Here is a 13,209-nt window from a genome sequence, read left to right on the forward strand (position 1 = left end):
GAATGAGATCACAGTGGCTCCCTCTGCACCACATCCATTTTACCTGCCTCTATCCATGGGCAATAAAACCCCCTCCTTGGAGGAACTTCAAAGTCGCAGAGAGGCTCAGATTAAAAGAGCCAACACAAATCACTCACAAATCTACCTGACAAGGCAAGACATTTTCTGTCGAGATGGTAACACGGAAAATTAAAAATCGCTCATTACCTAAAAAAATCTCTTGGAAACTGAGTGAGTAAACTGGTCAGGTAAGAGCATGTGGAAATCATCTTGACGTCAGAGGTAACGAGAAGAAATACAGAACGACATGCTGCATGTGAACTGTGAATATCGCCGGCACAAGAGCTCCAGAGCTGCTCGCAGACGAGTCCTGAGCCTGCTCTGGACCTGGCCGTGCTCCAGCAGAAGGGCTCAAGATCAGTGCAGCTCAGCTCGGGATTAAGAGCTTCCAGGGCTCGCCTGTGCTTTGCATTGCCTGGCATTATTTTGGCTTTTGAGAGGTGATTACACAGGTGTGAGCCATTGTGTACACACGGAAGACCTGCGGCTGAGAGGGCTCCTAGCTGAGGGCTGGACTTGGTTTAGTCCATTAAATTGCAGCAGGCTACAGAGGTGCAAACACGGTTACTGATTCTGATAACATAGTTAGAAGAGAGGAATAAAAAGAAAAAAAGAAGAGTAGCCAAGGCCTACACTTGCTCTTGTGAGAGGGACCTGGGCTCCAAGCACATCGGCAAGGGAAGCCTGCAGTAACTTTGCAGTAGACCTTGAATCGCTGAAATCTCCTCCTTTAAAATGCAGGTCATTCCTTCTTCCTAATGGCAACGGCTTGCAGGCTGCCAAACCTCTATTTCCATGCAAGCTGAGTTTAATATCCTGACAGAATAAGTTTCTTGTAAAAAGGGGAAAAAATTGGAGAGTAGAACAGACACTTAGATGTAGCTATGCAAAAGCTGGCTTTGAATTCAGATAGAAGTGTTTTCTTATACCTACCATGTCTTTATAAAAAATCACTGAATACAGATGAAGTATTGTATATATTCATAGCTCAGATCTAAGGGAATTTACGCTGACACTTTGCATTGTGCAGACAGGATTGTGCATCATGTCAACAGCATCAGGATTAAAATTCAGTGCAAACTGTTCTCCTCGGAGAGGAGCGGGCTTACTTCTGCCCTGCTTGCTCACAGCTCGCATCTGCATGCTGGAGCTGCAGCGCGCTTCACGTTTGCTGCGAGGAGCAGGTGCAGGTGGGATGCTCCTGCAGAGGGTGAAGGGCTGCCCTGCGACCTGGAGCAGGTCCTCGTTTCCAAATGACTCTGGAAAGGTGCTTGCTTCTCACGGAAGACAATTAAGTGGTAAATACATTCAGGTAATAACGTTCTCATTGGGGATTTTTTTTCCTGATTTTGAGGTTGGTGGTTTTTAACTGAGCCGAGCTGACTTCCCAAGGCCCACAGAACTGCCATTCATCAGCCCTGATCTTCCCGTGGCTCCTCCAAGTTTTGTCATGTCCAGCGCTACCAAGACTGACCCAACACCCTGCAGGCGACCACACGCAGCTTCACACCCGTTGCTTCTTCTCAACAGAACATTCACGTGCGGTGCATCAGAGCACTCAGGTGGGCAGTGAACACAAGCTCACGCCGTGTCCCGCTGCCCTGGCTGCCCATGCCCGCAGTTTGCACAAGAGCTGTGTGCTCAGGCCAAGCTCACAGTGTGGTCTGAAGAAGCTGAAGCCAGGGGACAGGACAGGTCCTGCGCTGCTGCCTTATGTGTTGAGGCATAGAAGCAGCAAGAAACCAACAGAATGCAGAAACAAGATGCCAATATGTGTATTTTCCCACTTCTGGCATAGTGCTTTTTCTCTTATTTATAGGACTCTTCTCATGTTTTCACATGAAAAAAAAGGAAAGTTGAGGACACACACTGATCGGTTCAAGTGCTTGTGCTGGTTCACTTGAACAATTAGATGAATTCCAACAGCACAGCAGGCCCATGATTAGAAATAACAGTCTCTTCAAGCTCTCACCTTTTCAAATGTTATTAGGATCAGCTAATCGACATTTCAGTGTCTGCCTCGGCATCCTGGGAAAATAAACCTGTTAAAAATATTCTGAAGACACTGTCGTGTTACTACATGCTAATACGCAGCCCAGAAGGCAGGAAGAAGAAGAAAGGGATTTCTTCCTAACTTTCATCCAAAAATCCAAATTAATTCTTGCCAAGCCAGCTACCTGGAAACACTTCAGAAGATGACTGTTAGCAGTAAGGATTATTATCTATTTTCAGGAGCCAGGATGGGGCTGGAAAGCTGCCATGTTTTTGTTTGTAGAGGAGCTTTAAGTGTTTGAGACACCACCATCTCCCCAGAGGTGCGGAAAGACTCGCAGGCTGCAGCAGGTTTTCCTTCCCTACCTGCTGCTGGACAGACAGATACAAATGACCGCTCTCACAAGAGCGCCTCTGCGTTACGCTCAATTCACATTTTGAATGAAAAACACAATCCGCTTCATAACTCGGTTTTCATTGAACAACACACCCACCTGAGCCAGCTCGGAGCTGCTGAGATGCCTGTCACCGTTTACATCCAAGTGCTTGAAGAGATCTTCAACTAAGAAGCGCTTCTGGGCTGCTCTGTCCGCGGCCAGGCTGCTCGGGGGGCTCCGGCGACGAGCCTGCAGGTCGAGGAGGATGCTTTTGAGCCGGCTGTAGTTCGCCATTGTACACGTGTCACCTAAAAGATAAGACTGCGTTATAGGACAGCGTACATTCACCTTCATCTTTTTAAAGAACTGAACTTCTAAAGGGAAAAATAAGACACGGCCAAAGACAGGCTGTCTGCATATATGGCACCGCTCAGATCTGTGATTTAGCAGCTCCTGTAGTCATCACCTTTTGTAATAGCTGACAGTCTTTCTAAATCCTGCTGTCAGAGAAGCTCTCCAGCATGTTACCTTCCAGATTATAAGGCTTTGGTTACAGATATCCACATTTGGCTTTGAAATCCCCACCCATATTACATCTGCTCTGCATTTTTCTAAAGATTAAATAAATTAATCTATCCTGTGATTAAAAAGTAAATAAAAGTACAAAATTCTGAGAAGCAAATGGCACACAAGTGTAACCCCATGCAAAATATGGGACCAACCTATGAAAACCAGGATTTGGGGTTAATGAGGCACAAAACCCATAGCGACACTAAATACTTCATCTCACTCTCAAGGTTTAAGAAGAGGAATTCTCAAACCCAGCACAAGGTGGTAAGCTGGCCGGAGGGAGGACAGCAAGGAGCGCAGAGCTGCGGGGAGCCCCAGCAGCTGGGCTGTCACCGCTGCCCCGCTGCAGGCTGACATAAATGCCTTCCTCAGCCCCTGACCAGGGAAAGCATCATTATCGGTGAAAAGCCCTCAAGTCACTCACTCTGAAGTGACGCCAGCTTGGCTGGAGGAATCAGACCGAACCTTTGTGACCCTGAAAGCTGCTCCTGCTGTGCTTGCGGCCTCCAGCTCTTCGGTGGCTCTTATCTGGGGAATGCCTCCCTCTGACTTACAGGCCTCCTCCTAGAGAAGAAACATATCCCTGTGCCTGACGTGCTGTAAGATGTTGCTGCCCTTTTCCTGCTCAATTGCTGTCTAGCAAAGCTCGGCAGAATGAAGCACGGGCACTTTCTGGTGCAATTCTGTCTTAGTGTAAACCACACCAGCTGGTGCCTGGCAGGATCCTGGCGGACTCTGGGACCTGGGAGCAGCATCCCCATGGTCCAGCTGCCCCCTGTGCTGTGCTGGCAACAACTATCACCCCCCAGCAGTGCCCACACATCCACTGCTCCCGCTAGATGCCCTTTTCTCTGGGCCCTTACTCTCTGCAGTGGTGCTTTCGAAACAACTTTTATATTTAAACTCCCATCTCTGACCCTGTTGGATTAAATCTGAGGGGTCTCTCCTCGGTTTAAGGGACAATGCTCTTGAAGATCAGTTCCCCAAAGACTTCAAACGTTATTCCTCTGAAAAATAACAGCAGACTGTGACACTCATTGCTAGTTTTCCTGTCCTTTCATTGCTGAGCTGCATCATTTTCGGTCCTCTGGTCCCGCTCCAACTGAAACCCAATTAAAATTCCAGGTGGGAGGCATTTCTCTGACCGCAAACCCATCCACTGTCAAGATTTTTTGCGCCTTTCCTATTTTGTGCTCACGACTTCAAAACCACCGTGACTGGAGAAGGTGAGGGAGGTCAGAGGGGCTGGGCACGCATGCCCCGCGCGGGTCAGCGCCCCACTGCCACGAGCAGCGGCTGAGACCAGGCTCATTTTCCATCCTGAGCTCAGGCCCTTCCAGCGCAGAGAGCTCCTCGCTGCTCAGGGATAGGAGCAGCCCCAATTCTTTTCCTTCTCGCTTAAACAACCTCTAAGGAGCTTTTGGTTCCAGGAACGTGGGACCAGTCTCATCTCACGGAAAAAAATGAGGTTACTCGGCTACCCAGCTGCTATGAGTCTTGTTTATTAGTTCTGTTCCCTCCCCGCCCCCAACATCAGGCCGTTTGATGGCTACTCTGAAAGTAGCACGAAGAAATTTCGTTCTTCCAATCACGTTTTATTTAAGAGAAAAACTGATTGCTGCTTCCCGTGTAATGATGCAATTTTGCAATCCTGTCATAAATACAGATTTAGCTACTTCAGTAAGACAGGCTTTTTTCTGAGATGGAGTTTTCCTTTCTCTCTAGTCAAATCTTAATCCCAGAGATGTATGTAAGGCTAACGAAGACAGGGAAATCATTCAATTTGCCTCCCCCTCTGCTTCTGCTTTGTGGTCTCCCTCCGTGAGCGCAGGCACAGCTCCAGGCAGCCCCTGGTGACACCCGGGCACGCTGACCCACGGCCTTCGTCCCCCCTCAGCGCAGGCATCGCAGCCGCCAGAGCCACCCGGCCCTGACATCTCCCTTTGCATTTCTCGTTTCTTCTTCCTATCAAACTTTGCCAGTAGCGTATGACAAAGCAGTTGTTCCTTTCTTTATAGCCTTCAGACCTTTGGTTTTCTGCATATTTTTTTTTCCCCCTAACCGTGGTCTGGGCAGCACTTGCCCATCCAAACAGCCTTTCTCCCTTGCTGGCCTCCCGACTCACCTCCACCCTGACCCTCTTTCTGACCACAAAAGGCAGAACTGGGAAAAGACCCAAGTACTTCTGAAGCCCCCTCATCTCTCCTAACGCCCCTTCTTCTCATTTTATTAAGTTTATACTTGGAAACTCCCCAGCTAACCGCAGCAGACGCGGTATCTGCAAGGAGCAGAACACAAACTCCGCAGCTCCCAGCACGTGTGGGGCCTGACCAGAGCCCACCGGTAGCATGACGGATGCACACCGTGGTGTGAGCCGGGAGACAGCGATCTCCTTCGCCTCCTTACAACCCTCCACAGTTTTCCATGCTCTGAAAACAAAGCCACCACAGAACTGCTCCTCTCAGCAACGCACGGGCTCCCCTGGCTGCAGGACAGCCCCAGGCAGGCGTGCCCAGCTGGGGACTTCCAGGCCGCTCCGCAGCCTCCAGGAGAATAAAATGCGAAAAGTGAGATAAAGGAAACTGGTGGAGAAGGACAGAGCTGCATAGAGGACAGAACAGCACATCCCAAATCCTGCTCTACGCGCATTCAAAAGACTTTTTTCCCTACTACCCCCACGTCCGCTGTCACGGCCCAGCCACCCAGCGCAGCCCCATCCCAAGGGGCAGGGTAACGCCACACCACCGCATACACAGCAAGGGAAACCAGCAGTAAAACAATTATGATTTTTTTTCTATTTAAAAAATCAGTTCAGTTTCCCATTTTGTTAGCACAGGCCACAGTCGGGAGGTCAGAAGATGTGCGCTGCCCCTGTTCAGGCTGCTCCGAAACCTCATTACCTCCCCTTTCCTCTGGAGAAAACGACTCTCCTCAGCTCCGCTGGAAGCAGGTCCCTTGGCATCTCCTAACAGCATGAACGTGACAGACTCAACGGGTCTCACGCCTCTGACAATTTTCCCCTGACACCCGTGACATCCGAGGCTTGCAGTGATGCAGAAGCAGCCGCCCCAGAACAAGGCGGGCACGGCCACTCGGCAGTGGGCAAATAATGAGAAAAAGCAATAAAGGTCTGGCCTAGAGGTGTGAGAGCAATAATTGGCGCTTGTTTGGGGAACTAACAGATTGATAAGAAAACGCACTTAAACTGTTATATTAAAGTGCGTGTGCATATAAATATATATGTATAATTTATATATTTAATCTCATTGTGGTAAAAAAACACAGTGGGGAAAAACACTCCTGGAGGCAGGAAAAGACTTGAGTCTTGAAAGACTTGAAAGGCTTTGCCTGCCCCTCCTCTCCACCAGGGAAGGGAGGAGAGGCATTCAGGCAACTCGAACCATTTGGCAAGCCACTGCCAAGGCCAGCTAGGCTCTCCTGTTGTGTCCTTCCCCTCCTTTACTACACTTTTACATTATTCTTTCATCTTTTAACCTAGCTACCTTCCCTATGGAGACTGCTTCCAGCCCTTTGGGGCTGGGTGTACGGGTCCTGCACAGGATGGCTCTGTGTTTTCACTCCTTCCCACCCTCCATCTCCTGCTGTCAGTGACACTTGTAATCTTCTTACACTGTGCCTGGGATTCACCAGCTTTATCAACTAAATACTCTCTCTTTAGGTTTCTGGCAGCGCTGCTGTCTCCTGTATGTTTGCTGTTCTTTCAGGTATTATAGCCACAGCTGTTAAACAAAAAAATCACAGAAAAATCATCTTTATGCCCTCTCACTTATTCCCATTCTTGTATCCGCTTCGCTAAGTGCCCCCAGCAGTTTCCCTTACAACATGAGCTCATCATTAGCAGTTTATCTCATCTCGTGCTGCCCTCATTGCTAGGTGTTGTTGACGGATGCCTCTCGGTGGGGTTTCCTTGTTAGCGCATCCCAGGGACTCGGGTTCTGCTCGCAGCTGTAGCCGCACAGACGGCAGACAGGCGAGCTTTGTGCTTCCAGAGCTGGCTTGGTCGGAGCTGGGACTCTTGGGCTGCACTCCGCTCTTCTGAGAAGGGTTTCCAAGGGCTTCATCCCTGCTCGATTTCTGAGCACTAGAGATGCTGCTGTGTGCGTTTCAAGCACCCGTGTTGTACCACTGCCAGCTGCAGCCCTGTCCAAGCTGACCTGCACCACTTCCACCGCCCAGCTGGGAACCAAGGCACAGAGAGCCAAAAACTCAGAGCTGGGACAGGCTGAGAAATGCCCTTCTGTACTCCACGTCCTACACAAGGTCTCTACGTACTTGGTCATATTTCTCCACTACTTTATATCAGGACTGGTTAGAAAAAGAAGTCACACGTTGCTTGTCCATGTTAGCCACTACCCCACTATGATTTATTCTGCTGACTCCAGGAGAAGAGGAGAGCTAAGGGCATACTGCAGACACTTGACATCAAAACTAAAAAGCTGATCTGCTAGCACAGGTTTATACATTTTTTTAATTAACTTTATTAACAGCATGTAATACCAGTGTCTTTGCATTCCAGCTTATGAATTTAAATTAAAATTAGAAAAAAAAAGGCCACCTTCCCCATTTCAAGAGACTCTGTATCACTTCTATTGCTGGCTACTCCACTTTTTGAACAAGAGCCTAATTTGACAGCAACGCTTTGTACAACAAACACAAGCCTTCCCCAGGAAAAGCTGCATGCCTTTTGTCCAGAGGTAGGATGCCCTGGGCAGGGATGCCTTTGTTCCCAGCACACTGCTGGAGGTCAGCCCGTATCCCTCCTGTGGGCCTGACATCCTGCTTTGTAGCCCTGAAAAGAAAAGGCTGGTGACTTCCAAACAAACCTCACGCAAGGTGCAGCTCCCTCCTGTGCTCTTGGGATGAAACTTCAACATACTTGCCAAGCTCAAAGGACAAGGGTTTCCGGCAAATTTTTATAGAAATAGACCATTAAATACATCGTCCAGAAGCAGTCCACAGTGGCTCTCCATCCCCTCAGAGGGAGCCGAAAGTGAGGGACCGCAGGGCAATGCCCGCGGGCGGGGAAGTCGGTGATTCCCCCATCCATGCCTGGGAGCCCTGAGAAGAAACAAGTGCTTTTTATCTGTTTACAGCACTTTCAAAACCAGCGAAGCCTGGCACTGTTTGTACTGAAAAAGGAAGGAATGACAGGCAAAGAAAAACAGTACGACAGAAGAAAAGTAAAAGAAAAATCCAGTGCATTAGGGTCTGATTGCTAAAGTGTGGCCAATAACTGTCACATTTACATGCTCTGCTCACTCTGAGCAATTCTGTTTCTTGCTCTGTTTTGCAGCAGCTACGTAATTCATCCTGTTTAGCACTTCTGCATGCTTTGGCAGATAAAATATTGATCAGCCTGCCAAGAAACACCGAGTGCCATTCTGTTTTCATGTCAGAACTTGGTAATGAACTACATTTATCAAGACCATCCTCTCTGTGAAAGGTCAGTGGTGAATGTGGCTAAACTGTGATGACAGATCATTAATCCAGTTCCCTCAATAATTGCCCTCTTTAAGGATTTTACTCCTGATTTCTGTGAATTGCAGCAGGTTTTACAGTAGGATCCCTGACCAATCTTCAATCCGCTCCTGAGCCAAGGCAGATAACAGAGAAGCGGCAAGGCTGGGGATTAACCATCCTTCGAAGGAACGCAGTTAAAATAAAAATGAAAATCAGGTAAGGAAACGCAGAGCTTTCTCTGATGGGTAAACTTCTCTCGCTGTAAAATAGTATTTTGCAAGGTGCCTTACAATGCAAAGATTGCAAGAAGCATCAATGCTTCTTTAGATGAAAAAAATGAAAGGCTAACACCTCATGGAGCACCAACCTCATAGTCCCTGGCACGCAGCTAACCTAACAGCAGGGGTGAACCTAAACGCCTACAGTAGCCTTTGGAGGATCTGAGCCCCACAGGGAAGTGGAGCTGGTTTTGAGGACAACCACAAACAGCAGCTGGGACCTGCAGCTTTTCATAAAACCCAAGACAGAAGCGGAGCAGTTAATCCAGGCTAAGCAGAGAAGTGTGTGGCTATCCACACAAAAAGCTATACCTGGCGATTCAGACTTCTGTCCCTCCAAAGCCCCCGAGGGATGTTCCCTCCAGGCCTGGGCAGAAGCAGCCCAGGGAGTACAACAACAACCCAGTAGAAAATCCCAGCACCCAAAGTGACCTCCAGCGGCACCAATTTTCAAGGCAACCCTTCGCCAGCACCAATGTGGTAATAAAGAGCGGCTTGGAGCAGGCTGAAGGGTGTCATTTCTAAGGCAGGAGGCACCGGGGGTGTCATTTTATTTGACAGTTCCTCTTCAACCGTGCTAGCTATTTTCGGCTGTTCCTATGGCACTTTGCTAGCACTAAGAAGAAATTCAGTGCGGGATACGGGAGCACCAAGCTTTGTTTTCTCAGCTGTTTCCATGGGGCAAAAGAGATACGGTTACCAAAAATAACATTCCTGGGCAAAATTAAAGGGATTTGAGAAAGGTTTTTGTTGTTGTCGTTTTTTTCATCCAAACAGCCCATCCTTTTGTATGCTTTATTCAGGCTTTATGTGGCATTGTTAGAAGCATCAGAAAAGGACTGAACCAAAGTGTTGTGGGATACAAATTTATTTATGAGCACAGCTCCTTAATTCTTGTGCCGTTTACAGCTAAATTGCCTATCAGCAATGGCCCATTTTCATGCATACAAAATGAAAGCGTTTGCATGCCTAAACTGAGAAAATGTGGTCCCAAAACCTCAGGCTGGCAAATCTGAGGAAGATGATTACGTGAACCCTTTACACCCCTAATCCGCAGCCTTGTGGCATGTCTGACCTGACAGAGCAGATACATACAGGGACAGGAAAATTAAAGATGACTTCAGTTCTTCAGGGGTCTCCTTACAAATCCCCACTCCTCCATGCAAATTTTCTGTCTGTCTCTTTCTATCCATCTTCCTCTTCCTATAATTGCTCTTTTTTTTTTTTTTTTTGCACAGGCATGGTGATACTGGATGGACTTCCCTCCTGCTTTCGTGCATGGTTAGAAAGAAGGAAAAAACTTTGCTCTTCTCACCAAGGCACACGGCCAGATCCCCCTTCTGCGCTCTGCCTGCAAACACAGCAGCTCCCTGTGGTTAAGGAGCACATCAGGAAAGCTCTGTGAAATTCAGAGACTGCCTGCAACATAGAGACATCTGCGAGCTCTGAACCCTCCCCTGCTCTGACTTTCATAGGCTGGAAGTCCTAGGTTTGAGTACGGCAATTTAGGATGAATAAAAATTAACCCGAATTTTAATCTCTCAGAAGTCCTATCACCCATTTGACTTTTCATCATTCAGAGGACGCTTTCCATAAAACACCAGGCAGGGCCCTGCAGCCATTATACCGCAGGTAACTACCCGGCGACATTCCTGTGCCATCTGATGACACCCAGCGAGCAGCCTGCTGCCTCCAGACAGCGCCAGTGACCACGAGCTGTACTATCACCACGCACAGAGCGAGCCGAATGCCGCAGATGTGACTTTTTGGCAGAGCCGGTGAATCGCACCGTGCTCCTGTCGCAGGGCTACCTGCCCGCCTGCTCTACACACACCTGAACCCTCCAAGCCTGAGTACCTGTCTTACTCCTGACTTGAATTTACAAGTTAAGTGAAACTCCACTAAAGTTCCCACGAAGAGGAGCAGATGTTTAACATCATGCAAATTCATGAACATTAGCAATCCTTCAGCTGCTGCTGCTGAAAAAATTCAATTAACAATAAAAGCCCAAGCTAACTTGCTTATCTTAGGGATACGTTTCAGTTAATAAGATGTACATTTATCAGATATCCATATACAATTTAGTAGCAACCGGGAGCTCATTGAATATATCACAGAAATGGAATGGGATATATACTACGAAGTAGATACTGTTAAAAAGCAGACATTTACAACCTGGAAGAGTTAAAACTTGCCTCTGCATATATTTATTTCAATATTTCATTTTACAACACGGAAAAGCACCCATCTATTTCTCCGTGAGCTTTTAAACCATGTTAAAAATTTCCAGCATCAGGACATAAACTCGCTGCTCTATAAACAAAAACTCAGCTCCTACCTGAAACCATTACCGTCCACACCGCGTAAGCCGAAACGAGCACACACCCCGCTCCCAGACACAGGAAGAGATGGACGGATTTGCAGCCTTCTTGGGAAGTCCAGGAGTCATGGCCTGGTGTACCAGGCCCAAAGGCACGGCCCCGATTTGTGGGCAAACTTAATTTATTTTTAATTTTTTAGCTTCGATTTCCACCGGCTGCATTTCGCTGTGCATTTATCTGGTAGATCAAACCAAAAGTCTTCGGTCCTACACATCACCGTTCTGGTACCGGTGCGTGGCTCTGCTCACACCTTGCCCAAGGCACCCTTTATATTTCTCTTAACCAGGACATCGCTCCCGAAGGCGCACTCAGACAGCAATCCCAAAGCCTCCCTTAGCACACAGATGTAACTAACAGCGGTGCCCGGACTGGGAAAGTTTTCTATGTGCCACCACTAAACAAGCAAGGCTATTCCTACTGCTGTTTTTATTAGTCACCTCCTGCTGAGTATTGACTGTTATTTTCTTGTTAAAAAATTAAAGATGTTTGTCAAACCAGATGGAAGGAACAATGCTGTGAGTATCAAAGCACACGAACAGGGAACGCAGTCAAGGCAAACGGCTCGCAATTAACCCCAGTGCTGCTCATCCAAACTGTTTGGTGAACACAAGCACAGTAACAGGAATCGGGAGCGCATTATACATGATTCACAAACAGAAAACAGGCTTTGTCCAATGATTAATTCATCCACAACACAGCCTGCTCTGCTATAAATCCATCACTGCACAGAGACATGATCTTACCCACACACACACCCAGCCCTGGGTCTGCTGAGTGCTCTCTCCAAATCACGATGTCTCCAGACTCTGTAGTTCTCCTTTATGAAAACTATTAAGCTGAATTAGACATGCTGCATCCTAAGCTGCAGGTGGGGCGGGGGAAGCGGGAGAGGCAGAGATGCCACACGCAGCTGCTTTACACAGGAAAATGAGCTGAAAGAATGCCTCCTTCCTTAAGATCCCAACCAAACCAAACTCACAGCGTAATGAATTGATGCAATTATTGAGAAACGCTGTATTGAAGTAGCCTGGGAAGGCAGCAAGTTTTTTGTAAAGGCTGAGGGAAAAAAATGAAGAACGTAAGTCAGGAGAGGTGCCTGGGCTGATGCCACACGGGTGCTGGGGCCGGCACCCCGGGCACTACGAGGGAGCTGCATCTCCCCCGTGGGGGCCCGGGACTCTCGTGGTCTGACAAACGAGAGATCTCTCCCGTTATCACACTTCATAATACAAAAACCCAAACCCGAACAGCCTACAGTAACAACAAATGTCCTCGTGCTTTGGCTGTAAGCATGGCTGGGCCAAAAAGAGGTTTCTTCCCATGGGGCAAACCCTTCTGCGAAGGCTCCCATCAGCGTTTCTGCCCCGTCCCGTCTGTCCAGAGGCTGAGATAAGGCTCTCGCCAAGCATGCAGAGGGCTCCTGGAACACTGCGAGAGCCTCCAAGTGCTACCGAAACACAAACTATGCAAATAAATGTGGCCAAACAGATCTGCTGGGGCCCTGCTAACTACAGGCGCAGCAACATCAGATGTTGTTGTCAGCAGAGGACTACGGCTTCAAGTACAGAAGAAAGCAAAGTGGGAGCTGGACAAAAAGAGCTATCATCCTTGGTTTGATGAACATGGTCTGGAAACAAGAGACAAGGGAAAAATACATCAACAGGGAAAGAAGAGGAAGACTTGTTTTAAAGCCAACAAAATCTTTTGCAATGCATCTGCTCCTAAACACCGGCGTACGCCTGCTGCTGTGCTTCGGTTTCAATTCTTGCACCTGAAAATGCTGGTTTTTAAGTGAAGGGAATTGACCTGGTCAAATGGTAATAATTGGGGAGAAGTACTTTATTTATGTGGAAGCACTATGAAAAAATGAAAATGAAGATAAAAAAAATTCTCCAGCCATTTGAAGCACCTGAAGACAAAATCTACGACACATCCACTTGCCACGTTGAGCTAGAACAGGTTAATTTTCGTACAGCCGTGATTCGGATGGTTAGCTACGGTCGCTCGGCACTTCAGTGGAGTTCCACAAGGAAGAACTTGGTCCGTGGGCCTGAGGGACCAGAAAGCCGT

General features: G+C 47.9%; 1 protein-coding gene across 6 annotated transcripts in view; it reads right to left on the reverse strand.

Moving 5' to 3' along the window:
- Positions 1-13,209, reverse strand: part of FSTL4 (follistatin like 4) — a 213,656-nt gene that overhangs the window by 99,894 nt on the left and 100,553 nt on the right. For all 6 annotated transcript variants that reach the window (XM_067005500.1, XM_048057187.2, XM_013175835.3 and 3 more), the window contains one exon: positions 2,547-2,737. In XM_067005500.1, coding sequence (XP_066861601.1) covers positions 2,547-2,737 — 191 coding nt within the window. The remainder of the gene's footprint in view (positions 1-2,546; positions 2,738-13,209) is intronic.

Source organism: Anser cygnoides, chromosome 14 (genome assembly GCF_040182565.1).
Source record: "Anser cygnoides isolate HZ-2024a breed goose chromosome 14, Taihu_goose_T2T_genome, whole genome shotgun sequence".
Classification (NCBI taxonomy): domain Eukaryota; kingdom Metazoa; phylum Chordata; class Aves; order Anseriformes; family Anatidae; genus Anser; species Anser cygnoides.